At 40.6% G+C, this 14,707-nt stretch overlaps 1 protein-coding gene across 2 annotated transcripts in view; it reads left to right on the top strand.

The window, feature by feature from the left end:
* LOC139369125 (protein inscuteable homolog) overlaps nucleotides 1–14,707 on the top strand; it is an 84,374-nt gene that overhangs the window by 35,615 nt on the left and 34,052 nt on the right. For both annotated transcript variants that reach the window (XM_071108619.1, XM_071108621.1), the window contains exon 2: nucleotides 1,228–1,532. In XM_071108619.1, coding sequence (XP_070964720.1) covers nucleotides 1,246–1,532 — 287 coding nt within the window. In that variant the 5' untranslated portion in view covers nucleotides 1,228–1,245. The remainder of the gene's footprint in view (nucleotides 1–1,227; nucleotides 1,533–14,707) is intronic.

Raw genomic sequence — 14,707 nt, 5'->3', positions numbered from 1 at the left:
ACTGATATGTAGATTAAAAAAACATGAGCTGGCGCACACCCAGAAAAAATCATTTGCGTGGAGGTTCTAACTAACGGTGAATAAACTGTGCCTTCCTCACAGTGATGCCGAAACGTTGGTAAATACCCATTCAATTGCTGGGAGTTTGTACATGGAGTGTGCGACTTTCTTTATTTTGATAGTTTACGCAAACTGATATGTGACACGTATTAATGCCAAAATAACATGCAAACAGGTGGGGCTCTGCCACTGAGCAGCATAATGGCAACAATTGTTCAACAGCCCCTATTCAAATTGGACACACTTATGCGCAAATGTTCTGTTTGCCATTTCACACACTTTTAAAGAATACCAGGGGAGCTGTGCATGTTCATATGTGACTGTCGGGAATAAAGTAAGTGATATAAAAGGGGTTATTCACATCTATTGATTCAACAACACTCACCATTTCATAAGCCAAACCACGGTGGCTAAACCTGTTCCAAGTCACTGGGCCAGAGAAGTTGACTATGAGTCTCATATGTAGCTATGTGCTAATCATAGTCCTACAGTAAACATGAAATCTGTAATCTGTAATCATTCCACAGCAGGATGCCATTAACTAAATGGATTATAATATGGGAAAACCCCCCCCCCCCCCCCCACACACACACACCCCTCATGCCACAGCGGGTTTTAAAAATGGACTAATCTAAATGGGATACATCAATAAAAATGCAGAATAGAATTGCAGGCACTTAAGAACTTCAGCTCCCTTGCTTGGGTTCAAAGTGGAGAGTTACTGGCAGCCAGCCAATAAATTAGAAGATACGAAATATTATTCCACTGGCACACCGGGGCCTATAGCTATTTAAAACGGGAGCTTTATTGATAATTTAATTACTCTGGTAAAAAAAAGAATAGTAGGCTTGGATGCAGATCAATAAGGAGAGATTGTAGTGGATACGGTGCCGTGGAAACGACACAGCCAAAGAGGCCGTGTGTGTATGTGTGTGTGCGTCAGCGCGTGTGTGCATCTGTCTGTGTATGATTATGTAAAATTTTCAGGTCCTTCTTTTAAAATGTTCGATTTAGGATTCTAATAAAGTATACATTTGTGTTCAAGTGGATAGGTGATGCAATAAATTGTGTATTACTTATTCTACATTACCAAATGGTGAAATTGATAGAAAATAGCAATGTGTGACTTTGGATGGTCTAATAATAATCTAATGTTGTTTATTGCAGGTGCTGTGCTGAAGTGGTATGGACACAGGTAGAATGGCTAGTCCTCAGAGCTCCAGAATGGCTAGTCCTCAGAGCTCCAGAATGGCTAGTCCTCAGAGCTCCAGAATGGCTAGTCCTCAGAGCTCCAGAATGGCTAGTCCTCAGAGCTCCAGAATGGCCACTCCTCAGAGCTCCAGAATGGCCACTCCTCAGAGCTCCAGAATGGCCACTCCTCAGAGCTCCAGAATGGCCACTCCTCAGAGCTCCAGAATGGCCACTCCTCAGAGCTCCAGACACAGTAGCTCTGTTTCATCATCTCCAATGAGGTAAGTGCACACGACTCGCATGGTGCACATATGACATAATATGCTTTGTCTGTATCTATGGGACTGTCAGCCTCGCATCAGTCTCTTGAGACACACACCAACACACACACGGCTGCAAACACATTCAACAGCGCAAGAACCTACGCATGCGTACACAAATACAAACACACACATGCACAATAACACACACATATAGGCTACACAAGGGCACAATAATGTTGTGTACACTGTTGCTACTAATAGTAGTAATACTGGTAATAAAATAACCTCAGATTCAGATCTGTAAATGGGTCTAAAAACACATGGGATATATGGTGTCATTATGCAGTCTTTGCCTGGGTTTGAGAGCGAACGCATCACCGCCCTGCAACTGTTAGAGTGGGATGTGTCTCTGAGTTGCCAAAACACACACACACGCACGCACACGCACGCACGCACGCACGCACACACACACACACACACACACACACACACACACACACACACACACACACACACACACACACACAGTCTAGGATTAGACCTCCATACACGCAAATACATTCAAATGCACTGCGAGGACTGTTTCGTATACTGAAGATTCCAACATATGGCACTCACATACAGACAGTCATGAATGCACGGGACATGTTCTCACACACTTACTTTTCAATCAGATTCAAATGAATCGCATACACATGAATCACATACACATAGGAATAAAAAAAGAACATACACATGAATCACATACACATAGGAATAAAAAAAGAACATACACATGAATCACATACACATAGGAATAAAAAAAGAACATACACATGAATCACATACACATAGGAATAAAAAAAGAACATACACATGAATCACATACACATAGGAATAAAAAAAGAACATACACATGAATCACATACACATAGGAATAAAAAAAGAACATACACATGAATCACATACACATAGGAATAAAAAAAGAACATACACATGAATCACATACACATAGGAATAAAAAAAGAACATACACATGAATCACATACACATAGGAATAAAAAAAGAACATACACATAGGAATAAAAAAAGAACATACACATGAATCACATACACATAGGAATAAAAAAAGAACATACACATGAATCACATACACATAGGAATAAAAAAAGAACATACACATGAATCACATACACATAGGAATAAAAAAAGAACATACACATGAATCACATACACATAGGAATAAAAAAAGAACATACACATGAATCACATACACATAGGAATAAAAAAAGAACATACACATGAATCACATACACATAGGAATAAAAAAAGAACATACACATGAATCACATACACATAGGAATAAAAAAAGAACATACACATGAATCACATACACATAGGAATAAAAAAAGAACATACACATGAATCACATACACATAGGAATAAAAAAAGAACATACACATGAATCACATACACATAGGAATAAAAAAAGAACATACACATGAATCACATACACATAGGAATAAAAAAAGAACATACACATGAATCACATACACATAGGAATAAAAAAAGAACATACACATGAATCACATACACATAGGAATAAAAAAAGAACATACACATGAATCACATACACATAGGAATAAAAAAAGAACATACACATGAATCACATACACATAGGAATAAAAAAAGAACATACACATGAATCACATACACATAGGAATAAAAAAAGAACATACACATGAATCACATACACATAGGAATAAAAAAAGAACATACACATGAATCACATACACATAGGAATAAAAAAAGAACATACACATGAATCACATACACATAGGAATAAAAAAAGAACATACACATGAATCACATACACATAGGAATAAAAAAAGAACATACACATGAATCACATACACATAGGAATAAAAAAAGAACATACACATGAATCACATACACATAGGAATAAAAAAAGAACATACACATGAATCACATACACATAGGAATAAAAAAAGAACATACACATGAATCACATACACATAGGAATAAAAAAAGAACATACACATGAATCACATACACATAGGAATAAAAAAAGAACATACACATGAATCACATACACATAGGAATAAAAAAAGAACATACACATGAATCACATACACATAGGAATAAAAAAAGAACATACACATGAATCACATACACATAGGAATAAAAAAAGAACATACACATGAATCACATACACATAGGAATAAAAAAAGAACATACACATGAATCACATACACATAGGAATAAAAAAAGAACATACACATGAATCACATACACATAGGAATAAAAAAAGAACATACACATGAATCACATACACATAGGAATAAAAAAAGAACATACACATGAATCACATACACATAGGAATAAAAAAAGAACATACACATGAATCACATACACATAGGAATAAAAAAAGAACATACACATATGCAGATGTCACAAAAACATCTGCATCTACATAGACATACACTGAAATAGACCCTAGAAGGTAACAGAGGACACTACCTGCATGCAAACTGTTTGGTTGGTCACCTTCTGCCTCAGGTTCAAGCCTGAAAGAGGCCATGTCATGCACTGCAGCCAGGAGACCAGCAATCAGCCAGATGTGTGTGTGTGCTCTTTTACAGATGATGTTATGTGTGCTAGCGTGCATAGGCCTACTGTGTGTTTGTGTGTGTGTGTGTGTGTGTGTGTGTGTGTGTGTGTGTGTGTGTGTGTGTGTGTGTGTGTGTGTGTGTGTGTGTGTGTGTGTGTGTGTGTGTGTGTGTGTGTGTGTGTGTGTGTGTGTGTGTGTGTGTGTGTGTGTGTGTGTGTGTGTGTGTGGAGCCCATTCCTGGACTGCACTTTAGAGCTGTCAGTCTGCTTTGTGCTGATGGAAACATCTGGAAGTCAGATGTCTGCCTCATACCTCAGATCCCAATCACCATCTCTTAGTCTAGGGCAGGGCATTTTTATCCCATGTGCTACTTCAGGAGGAGTGTATGTGACAACCTCGATCATCAAAGCACAGCAGGCTAATTAATTGGTATATACAGCCTAGGGTTGCAAAGCTACCAGTAGTTTACCAAAGTTACCGTAATCTTCAGTAATGTTGGTAATTAAAGGAAAATCTATTGCAATCTATCGTAACTTTAATAATTTATTCTTGAATAACTCACTTTTTTTCAAATTCATAAATGGTATCCACAATATGGTTCAAGAGAAAATTGCCTAATTGCCTAATTAAGGAAAAAAGCATCTAATGAACTATTATTTTCAATTTACTCTGCAAGTCTTCCAACTATTGACGTTTTCTTTACAAACTGCCACCAGCACATTGACAACAAAAAAAAATGATATTTCATGCTGAAACCTTCATATTAAACACCAATGGCATTCACTAAATTGATGGTTATAATTAGGATAATGTTTTACAGCTTTGTCATTGTATTTTTGACATTATAATCATCTTATTTTATTATTTAATATTTGACATGTGATAAGGCTCAAACAAAAGTCCTTTGCAGGCAAGATTATAATAAATTGTTCCAAGTAGATGTTTGCGGTGCTAATTCTAAAAAGAGTCCATGTAAAAATATATATCCAAAGGGAAAAGCACACTTTGAAAGTTCCCAGTAATACCCTCCCTTTGCAACCCTAATACAGCCTGAAACATTTGTATGCAAAATCGTGTAAATGTTCCTTACAAGCCAGACTGTTAAATAAAATGACCTTTGAACTTACTCTAGCGCTTGTCTGTGCAGTTTATCCTTCAGCTGCTCTAAAGTTTTGACAAAATATCCACAGGAAAGTATTGTTTTCCTGACTATTTAGACAGTCGGTATGTATATGGTTCGGCTCTGCACCGAGATAAAGTTGGTTAGTATGACCATCTGTAGAGCATCTATCAACAAACTACACTACATGAGCAAAAGTATCTGGGGACCTGCTTGTCGAACATCTCACTCCAAAATCAAGGGCTATGGAGTTGGTTCCCCCTTTGCTGCTTTAACAGCCTCCACTCTTCTGGGATGGCTTTCCACTAGATGTTGAAACATTGCTGCGGGGACTTACACTGATGTTGGGCGATTAGGCCTGGCTCGTGGTCGGCATTCCAATTCATCCCAAAGGTGTTCGATGGGGTTGAGTTCAGGGCTTTGTGCATGACAGTCCAGTTCATCCACACCGATTTCGAAAAACCATTTCTGTATGGACCTCGCTTTGTGCACGGGAGCATTGTCATGCTGAAACAGGAAAGGGCCTTCCCCAAACTGTTGCCACAAAGTTGTAAGTACAGAATCGCCTAGAATGTCATTGTATGCTGTAGCATTAAGATTTCCCTTCACTGGGCCTAGCCCGAACCATGAAAAACAGCCCCAGACCATTATTCCTTCTCCACCAAACTTTACAGTTGATGCTATGCATTGGGGCAGGTAGGGTTCTCCTGGCATCCGCCAAACCCAGATTCGTCCGTTGGACTGCCAGATGGTGAAGGTTGGTTCATCACTCCTAAGAAAGCATTTCCATTGCTTCAGAGCACAATGGCGACAAGCTTTACACCACTCCAGCCGACGCTTGGCATTGCGCATGGTGATCTTAGGCTTGTGTGCAACTGCTTGCCTGGAAACACATTTAATGAAGCTCCCAACAAACAATTATTATGCTGACGTTGCTTCCAGAGGTGGCTTGGAAGTCGGTAGTGAGTGCTGAAGCCGATTTGAACGTGCTTCAGCACTCGGCGGTCCCGTTCTGTGAGCTTGTGTGGCCGACCACTTCACGGCTGAGCTGTTCAGTAAGGCCATTCAACTGTCAATGTTTGTCTATGGAGAGTGCATGGCTGTGTGCTCGATGTTATACACCTGCCAATCATATACTTTTGTATATATATCGTGTATCTGTTGAAAAGCAATTGTTGCTAAGGTTACGCTTGGAGTTAGGTTTAGAGAAAGGGTTAGGGTAAGGGTTTAGTTTAGGGTTAGGACAAGGGTTAAGGTTAGGGTTAGGGTTAGTAGATAGTTAGTTGAAATGTTACTGATAGTCTGTAGAGCATCTACAGATGGACTATCCAAATAAAGTGTTACCAAAGTGGTTTCTTCATCCCTTCCCTTATCATTCATACCTTTCCATTCTGCAATGCTATCATAAACAGGAAAGACTAGACATTTTTTGGTATTCATTTGGAACCTCCCAGCTCAAGCACTGCTATTGTGGCAAAGGCTGTTTGCCAAATGTAATTACATTTTTCAAATGTAACCTTTATTTAACTAGGCAAGTCAGTTAATTAAGAACAAATTCTTATTTACAATGACGGCCTACCGGGGAACACTGGGTTAACTGCCTTGTTCATGGGCAAAACGACAGATTTTTACCTTGTCAGCTCTGGGATTCAATCCAGCAAACTTTTGATTACTGGCCCAACGCTCTAACCACTGGGCTACCTGCCAATGTAGTGCACAATTTTCCATTCATGTGTATTTAATGTTCAGAACCCAATAAGAATACTTTAGCATTCTTGCTTACTACATTTTGTATACATGTTTATTTCTTTGTGTGGGACAAGAGTCTCCTTGTTTCCGTTTCCTCTGCTTCTCCAAAGCCTCATTGACCTGCTCTTCAAAATCTCACAGCTCATTCAGCCTACATTTTCCCTCGGACTGTCTGAATGTGGTTCTCTTGTGGTGTCTGCATAATATTCATATGTGGTGCCAGACATTATATGGTGCCATTCATGCAAACCAGACATTGAAGCACATGTGGGTTCACAATGCTACAATAGAGGTTTTCTTATTGGAGACTTAAGTAAAAATCTTTTGCTGAGAAGTCTAAGAGCATTTGCCTCTGGCTCCGGTAGATTGCCCTTACTTGGGGTTGGAACCTTCCAATTGCCATACCTTCGCTGCCCCGGTTGTGATTCCCACAGCACAGCCAAACTAGCCGCTTATCAATTGAATTCCGTCTCCAAAGACAGTTGAAGAGTTACACAGCCCAATGCATCACTGAGTTACTGTAACGTACCAGGCGGAGGTTTCACAATTGGGGATTGTATTTGTATAGTCCCATGTGGCTCCCATAGAGCATGGTGCTTGCAATGCGAGTTCCTCCTGCCCGATAACTCGCGCCGCGCTTGATCGAAGACAGGTGGTCCTCCCAACACCGCTGGGCTTTTTATCGTCTGTTTATCATACAGCGCTTATCGACGAAAGCACCCAAGCACCAAAATATAGTGATACATACACATAGTCGCAACTATAAATAGCGTAGCACTGGCGTTGACAGTTGAACGTGTTTTTCTCTCTGTGCCTGCCTGAAAGGTTGTCTCTGTGATGCAATTGCGTGACACACCAACAGCGCATCAGTCACACCAGAGGGAATGCTAGCAACATGCTAATGCTATGCTAGCACCGGGCAGTGCTATATTTAGCTCTCAAAACACGGACTCACCCCGGTTGGTTGGCCTCCATCACTAGAGGTTGATCTCTCTCTCTCTCTCTCTCTCTCTCTCTCTCTCTCTCTTTCTCTCTCTCTCTCTCTCTCTCTCTCTCTCTCTCTCTACGCAGAGTGGTGAGAGGTAGTTAACATCTCAAACATAAGAAGAATGGTTCGATTATTGACGTGGCTGCTGTTATACTGTATATTCCTTGTTTTATGCATTGCACATTTCGTAGGTTCGCTATCAAGAGGAAGGCTAGTAGGCTACACTATCCCAAAGAGCAGCCCCACTAAGCATTTTCCGGCGGCGACGTCTTTTGTGTGATTGGTTCAGATTTGGTCCGGTCTGGTCTTGATTTAGCCCAAACAGTCCAGTCTGGACCAAATCTAAACCAATCATACATAGACATCTATATTTCAAGTTTGGACAGCACAGTACCTCACATTACGGTACACTGTACAGTAAATGAAAGTAGAGTATAGTAGAGTATAGTGAAGTACAATACAGTAGAGCATAGTAAAATAAAGCAAAGCAAAGTATTGTATTTATTGTACCCTACTTTACTCTAATGCACTCTACTGTACTGTACTCTACTTAATTCAACTCTACTGTACTGTAGTGTACTCTTCTCCACTGAATGAAACTATTCTGTACTGTACCGTACGGTACTCTACTGAATAAAACTTGACTCTCCTGTACCATACATAATGTTCTGAAAGAGCTGCAAAACCTGGACCCGTACAAATCAGCTGGGCTTGACAATCTGGACCCTCTATTCCTGAAACTATCCGCCGCCATTGTCGCAACCCCTATTACCAGCCTGTTCAACCTCTCTTTCATATCGTCTGAGATCCCCAAGGATTGGAAAGCTGCCGCAGTCATCCCCCTCTTCAAAGGGGGCGACACCCTGGACCCAAACTGTTACAGACCAATATCCATCCTGCCCTGCCTATCTAAGGTCTTCGAAAGCCAAGTCAACAAACAGATCACTGACCATCTTGAATCCCACCGTACCTTCTCCGCTGTGCAATCTGGTTTCCGAGCCGGTCACGGGTGTACCTCAGCCACGCTCAAGGTACTAAACGATATCATAACCGCCATCGATAAAAGACAGTACTGTGCAGCCGTCTTCATAGACCTTGCCAAGGCTTTCGACTCTGTCAATCACCGTATTCTTATCGGCAGACTCAGTAGCCTCGGTTTTTCGGATGACTGCCTTGCCTGGTTCACCAATTACTTTGCAGACAGAGTTCAGTGTGTCAAATCGGAGGGCATGCTGTCCGGTCCTCTGGCAGTCTCTATGGGGGTGCCACAGGGTTCAATTCTCGGGCCGACTCTTTTCTCTGTATATATCAATGATGTTTCTCATGCTGCGGGCGATTCCCTGATCCACCTCTACGCAGACGACACCATTCTATATACTTCCGGCCCGTCCTTGGACACTGTGCTATCTAACCTCCAAACGAGCTTCAATGCCATACAGCACTCCTTCCGTGGCCTCCAACTGCTCTTAAACGCTAGTAAAACCAAATGCATGCTTTTCAACCGTTCGCTGCCTGCACCCGCACGCCTGACCAGCATCACCACCCTGGATGGTTCCGACCTTGAATATGTGGACATCTATAAGTACCTAGGTGTCTGGCTAGACTCTAAACTCTCCTTCCAGACCCATATCAAACATCTCCAATCGAAAATCAAATCAAGAGTCGGCTTTCTATTCCGCAACAAAGCCTCCTTCACTCACGCCGCCAAACTTACCCTAGTAAAACTGACTATCCTACCGATCCTCGACTTCGGCGATGTCATCTACAAAATTGCTTCCAACACTCTACTCAGCAAACTGGATGCAGTTTATCACAGTGCCATCCGTTTTGTCACTAAAGCACCTTATACCACCCACCACTGCGACTTGTATGCTCTAGTCGGCTGGCCCTCGCTACATATTCGTCGCCAGACCCACTGGCTCCAGGTCATCTACAAGTCCATGCTAGGTAAAGCTCCGCCTTATCTCAGTTCACTGGTTACGATGGCAACACCCATCCGTAGCACGCGCTCCAGCAGGTGTATCTCACTGATCATCCCTAAAGCCAACACCTCATTTGGCCGCCTTTCGTTCCAGTTCTCTGCTGCCTGTGATTGGAACGAATTGCAAAAATCGCTGAAGTTGGAGACTTTTATCTCCCTCACCAACTTCAAACATCTGCTATCTGAGCAGCTAACCGATCGCTGCAGCTGTACATAGTCTATTGGTAAATAGCCCACCCATTTTCACCTACCTCATTCCCATACTGTTTTTATTTATTTATTTTTCTGCTCTTTTGCACACCAATATCTCTATCTCTACCTTTACATAACCATCTGATCATTTATCACTCCAGTGTTAATCTGCATAATTGTAATTATTTGCCTACCTTCTCATGCCTTTTGCACACAATGTATATATAGACTCCCCTTTTTTCTACTGTGTTATTGACTTGTTAATTGTTTACTCCATGTGTAACTCTGTGTTGTCTGTTCACACTGCTATGCCTTATCTTGGCCAGGTCGCAGTTGCAAATGAGAACTTGTTCTCAACTAGCCTACCTGGTTAAATAAAGGTGAAATAAAAATAAATAAAAAAAACTGTGCTTTACTGTACTAAACTGTGCCGTATTGTAATGTGATGTTCAAACTTGTGAAACATGGCCTAGACATCTATCGTTCGTTCAGATTTGTAACCGTTACTGAGAATGTTATTGTAGTTGATGTGGCCTGTTGGTTTATTCTGTAAATTTGGAATACATTGAACATCATGACTGACCGCCTTGATTCAGTCTTATGTAGCAACATTTGAAATTGTGTTTTTTTTTTTACATTGGATTAAAGCAGAGACACAAATCTACAAAAAGGTATGTCATACACTGAATGTGAGGAACAATGGGAAAGTAATTCTGCTTTGAAAGTTGCTACATTTGTAACCTCACTTTTGAGAAAATGGCCTCTGACTGTTTTGGTACCAACTGGAGAGCTCTTCTTTGTCTACACCCATTCAGTATTGTTCACACCCTCTTAATCTTTAGCCTGACCCATCTCTTTAAGGGTTGATCCAATCGTTCTGTACCAACAGCAGCAGTCAAGCACCCAAGCTAACTAGCTAACTTGCTTTCTACTTCCAAACAAAAATGAGAGAACATCTCACTGAACATTACTCGTCCTAGCAGAGCTGGTTATACTGTTTTTATGTTATCCAGAGCGTTGGTGACTGCAACTGTGTTGTCAGATTGTCCGTTTGTAAATTCAGAGTATTTCGCTCTCGGGGCGTTCAGAGCGTAACACTGGACACTCTGGCCAAGAGTAGGGTTGATTCGAGCGTTGTGAAACGCCAGTCAAGCACCCAAGCTAACTGGCTAATTCACTAGCTTGCTAGCTACTTCCAGACACAAATTAGAGAACATCCCTTTCTGACCATTTTACTCACCCTAACAGCTGGTTAGGCTGTTTTTATGTGACCCAGAGCGTTGGTGACTGTAACTGTGCGGCTGTCAACAATTGAATTATGCTTTTTTGCCGAAGTTTACTGACACCGGCCATATTCAATGAACGTTCATACGTTCATCAGTTATTCTGCGATCTGGCACACTCAGATGAGAGTGCTCTGAAATCGGAGTAGATGGCCAGACTGAATATATGAACACACCGAAATGGTTACTTGCATAGTGGAGTCTTTTGTTAAGACATGTAGCTAGCTAGCTAAACAATGAAACATAATCCCAACTCATGACATTACTACCATGCATGAATCTGCAGGTAGCTAACCAACCAGGTTCAATGTCAGCTAACTAACATTAGGCTATATCTAACCAAGCAAATGGCTCTGAGATACAAATAAGAAGATCATACACGTAAAGTTAGCTAGAAAGCCAGCTAATGTTAGCTAGCTAGCTAACAGTACACTTTAACTTGAAAGGAAAAGACTACGTCAAAATTAGAAATGTGTAATATCTGAAATTATAGCAAGTTAGACTATCTTACCCACATACATCATGGTTGGACGCTTCTTCCTGTCACGGATGCCATAGTTGCCCTTATTTTGAAGATGTAATCCAGAGACAAGTGTTTTAGCTATCATACTCTAATTTCACTGATTTCAAAACTCGGAGCACAACACTTTTCACCTTTTAATTCAGCACCTAAAATAACCTGTCGTCAACGTAATTTTTCTTACTGGGGCCCTAGATAGCATACTCCGCCTACAAACTACACTGGAAATGACTGCTGTCCTCTATTTATAACTGCTAGTTCCTTTCCACCTCCGCAATTCATTGTGCGAAATACAATTCTCCAATTTTCTTTTCTCTTCAGCTCATTGTGCCGAGACATGCTCTGTGTGCAGAATACAAATTATATAATATTACACTGTTATTTCTGTCTATCACAGTCATAAAGATTAGGAATAAAGCTCACAGTCAAGGCCTATTTTACTGTGAAATGGTCTATATTAATTTTTTGGGCTTTGTGTATCTTAATGGCGCTACTCTAATGTACAGTATGTTGTGATTGTGTTGTCAGACGCAATGGACACATTAACATCAATTATAGCGCAAATGGAACCAGGGAGGAATGATGGAGCTTATTTACTATCCGCGATTCATTTGGGCCCTATTAGCCGGTACTATGTTCTGTGGCATCATTCTCAGAGGCTCATACAGGGCATTGACACACACACACACAGATAGGGCCGGTCCTAGCCTTTTGAGGGCCCTAAATGCATTTCTCATTTTAACATTTCAATTTAGCATTTAAGAATGCCATTTTCAAAGTAGCACTGATAATCCTCCATACATTTAACCGTTCAACATTTTAATGTTTATGTACAGTGCCTTCAGAAAGTATTCGTACTTCTTGACCTATTCCACATTTTGTTGTGTTACAGCCTGCATTCAAAATGGATTAAATAGATTTATTTCCCACCCATCTACACACAATACCCCATAATGACAAAGTGAAAACATGTTTTTAGAAATGTTTGCACATTTATTGAAAATGAAATTCAGGAATATCTCATAAATATACATAAGTATTCACACCCCTGAGTCAATACATGCTAGAATCCCCATTTCTTTACCATTTTTTTTTGCAGTTTTACTTTAGTGCCTCGTTGCAAACAGGATGCATGTTTTGGAATATATTTATTCTGTACAGGCTTCCTTCTTTTCACTCTGTCATCAAAGTTAGTATTGTGGAGTAACTACAACGTTGTTGATCCATCCTCAGTTTTCTCCTATAACAGCCATTAAACTCTGTAACTGTTTTAAAGTCACCATTAGCCTCATGGTGAAATCCCTGAGTGGTTTCCTTCCTCTCCGGAAATTGAGTTAGGAAGGACGCCTATATCTTTGCAGAGACTGGGTGTATTGATACCCTATCCATAGTGTAATTAATTACCTCACCATTCTCAAAGTGATATGATTCTTCCATCTACCAATAGGTGCCCTTCTTTGTGAGGCATTGGAAAACCTCCCTGCTCTTTATGGTTGAATCAGTGTTTGAAATTCACTGCTTGACTGAGGTTCCTTACAGATAATTGTATGTGTGGGGTACAGAGATGAGGTAGTCATTAAAAAATCATGCTAAACACTATTGTTGCACACAGAGTCCTTGCAACGTGTTGTGACTTGTTAAGCTCATCTTTACTCCTGAACTTATTTAGGCTTGCCATAACAATACATTGAATACATTTCAGCTTTTCCTTTTTTAATTAACTAAAAACACTTTAAAATTATGGGGTATTGTGTGTAGGCCAGTGACACAAAATCTCAATTGAATAAATTTTAAATTCAGGCTGTAACATAACCCCACCTCTTCACTGCCCAATCCCACTAACATGTCTCCATGTATCTCAGCCCATAGTTTTCCAGGCTCCGGGAGCTGGCTGACACCGGGGCCCCATCTCTCTGTCTCTGTATTTCTGTCACTGCGCCTCGAGTGTGTTTACACTCCAACCACTGTGTAAACGACTCTCCCTTGTCCCCCCAGCCTCCAGAGGCGGAGAGGGACGCCTCATCTTCACAGTCCCCGGTCTGTGATAACACACATTGTGGCATTGGCGACCCCATCCCTGGCCCCCTATGTAAATATTTGTCATCTCCCGCAAACTGGAGTGTGCTTTTTCACTCCCTTTTGGAAAACACACCTATTATTACTATGATTTGCTTCAGCGAAGGTAGGGTCATTTTACTGGAGGTTGTGTGTGTATACATTCATGTAATTCTGGAACCTCTAGTTTTTTAAATTCCGAAATGATCTGGACTTGTACTGTGTCTATGTGCGCCAAGTGGGTTTTAAAAGCAAATTCCCAGACTGTGCATTTTCTGGCTGAACCTTAGAACAACTCGCTTTAGATCATGATGATAATCTCAATATTGTAGCGGGAATGATAGCTCCTTGCTATTTGTTTTTTACAATGTAAGAAGGTGGCAATTATTTAAGTGCAGATTTAAATTCATCAGCTGGAAAATGTGTTGCATGCGACACAATCACCAGCTTTTGTACTCCAATCCATTTTAGATTCAGTGATTTATTTCAAATGCTATGGTCATGTTGAGAGGACCTTTTTACAGATAGAAAAATGTCCCTCATAGTGTTTAATGAAAACAGCTATTTCTGTCAGTAAACTTTTAGGATGATCATTGCCAGCATAAGATGTAAGCATGGCATGATATTGCGGGAGAAATCCAAACGTGGCCATTTTCCTGTTTTAGTCTTTTAAAAAAAAAACACCATTGAGTCA

The sequence above is a fragment of the Oncorhynchus clarkii genome, chromosome 2 (assembly GCF_045791955.1).
Source record: "Oncorhynchus clarkii lewisi isolate Uvic-CL-2024 chromosome 2, UVic_Ocla_1.0, whole genome shotgun sequence".
Lineage (NCBI taxonomy): Eukaryota > Metazoa > Chordata > Actinopteri > Salmoniformes > Salmonidae > Oncorhynchus > Oncorhynchus clarkii.
This window is presented reverse-complemented; position numbering and strand designations above follow the sequence as displayed.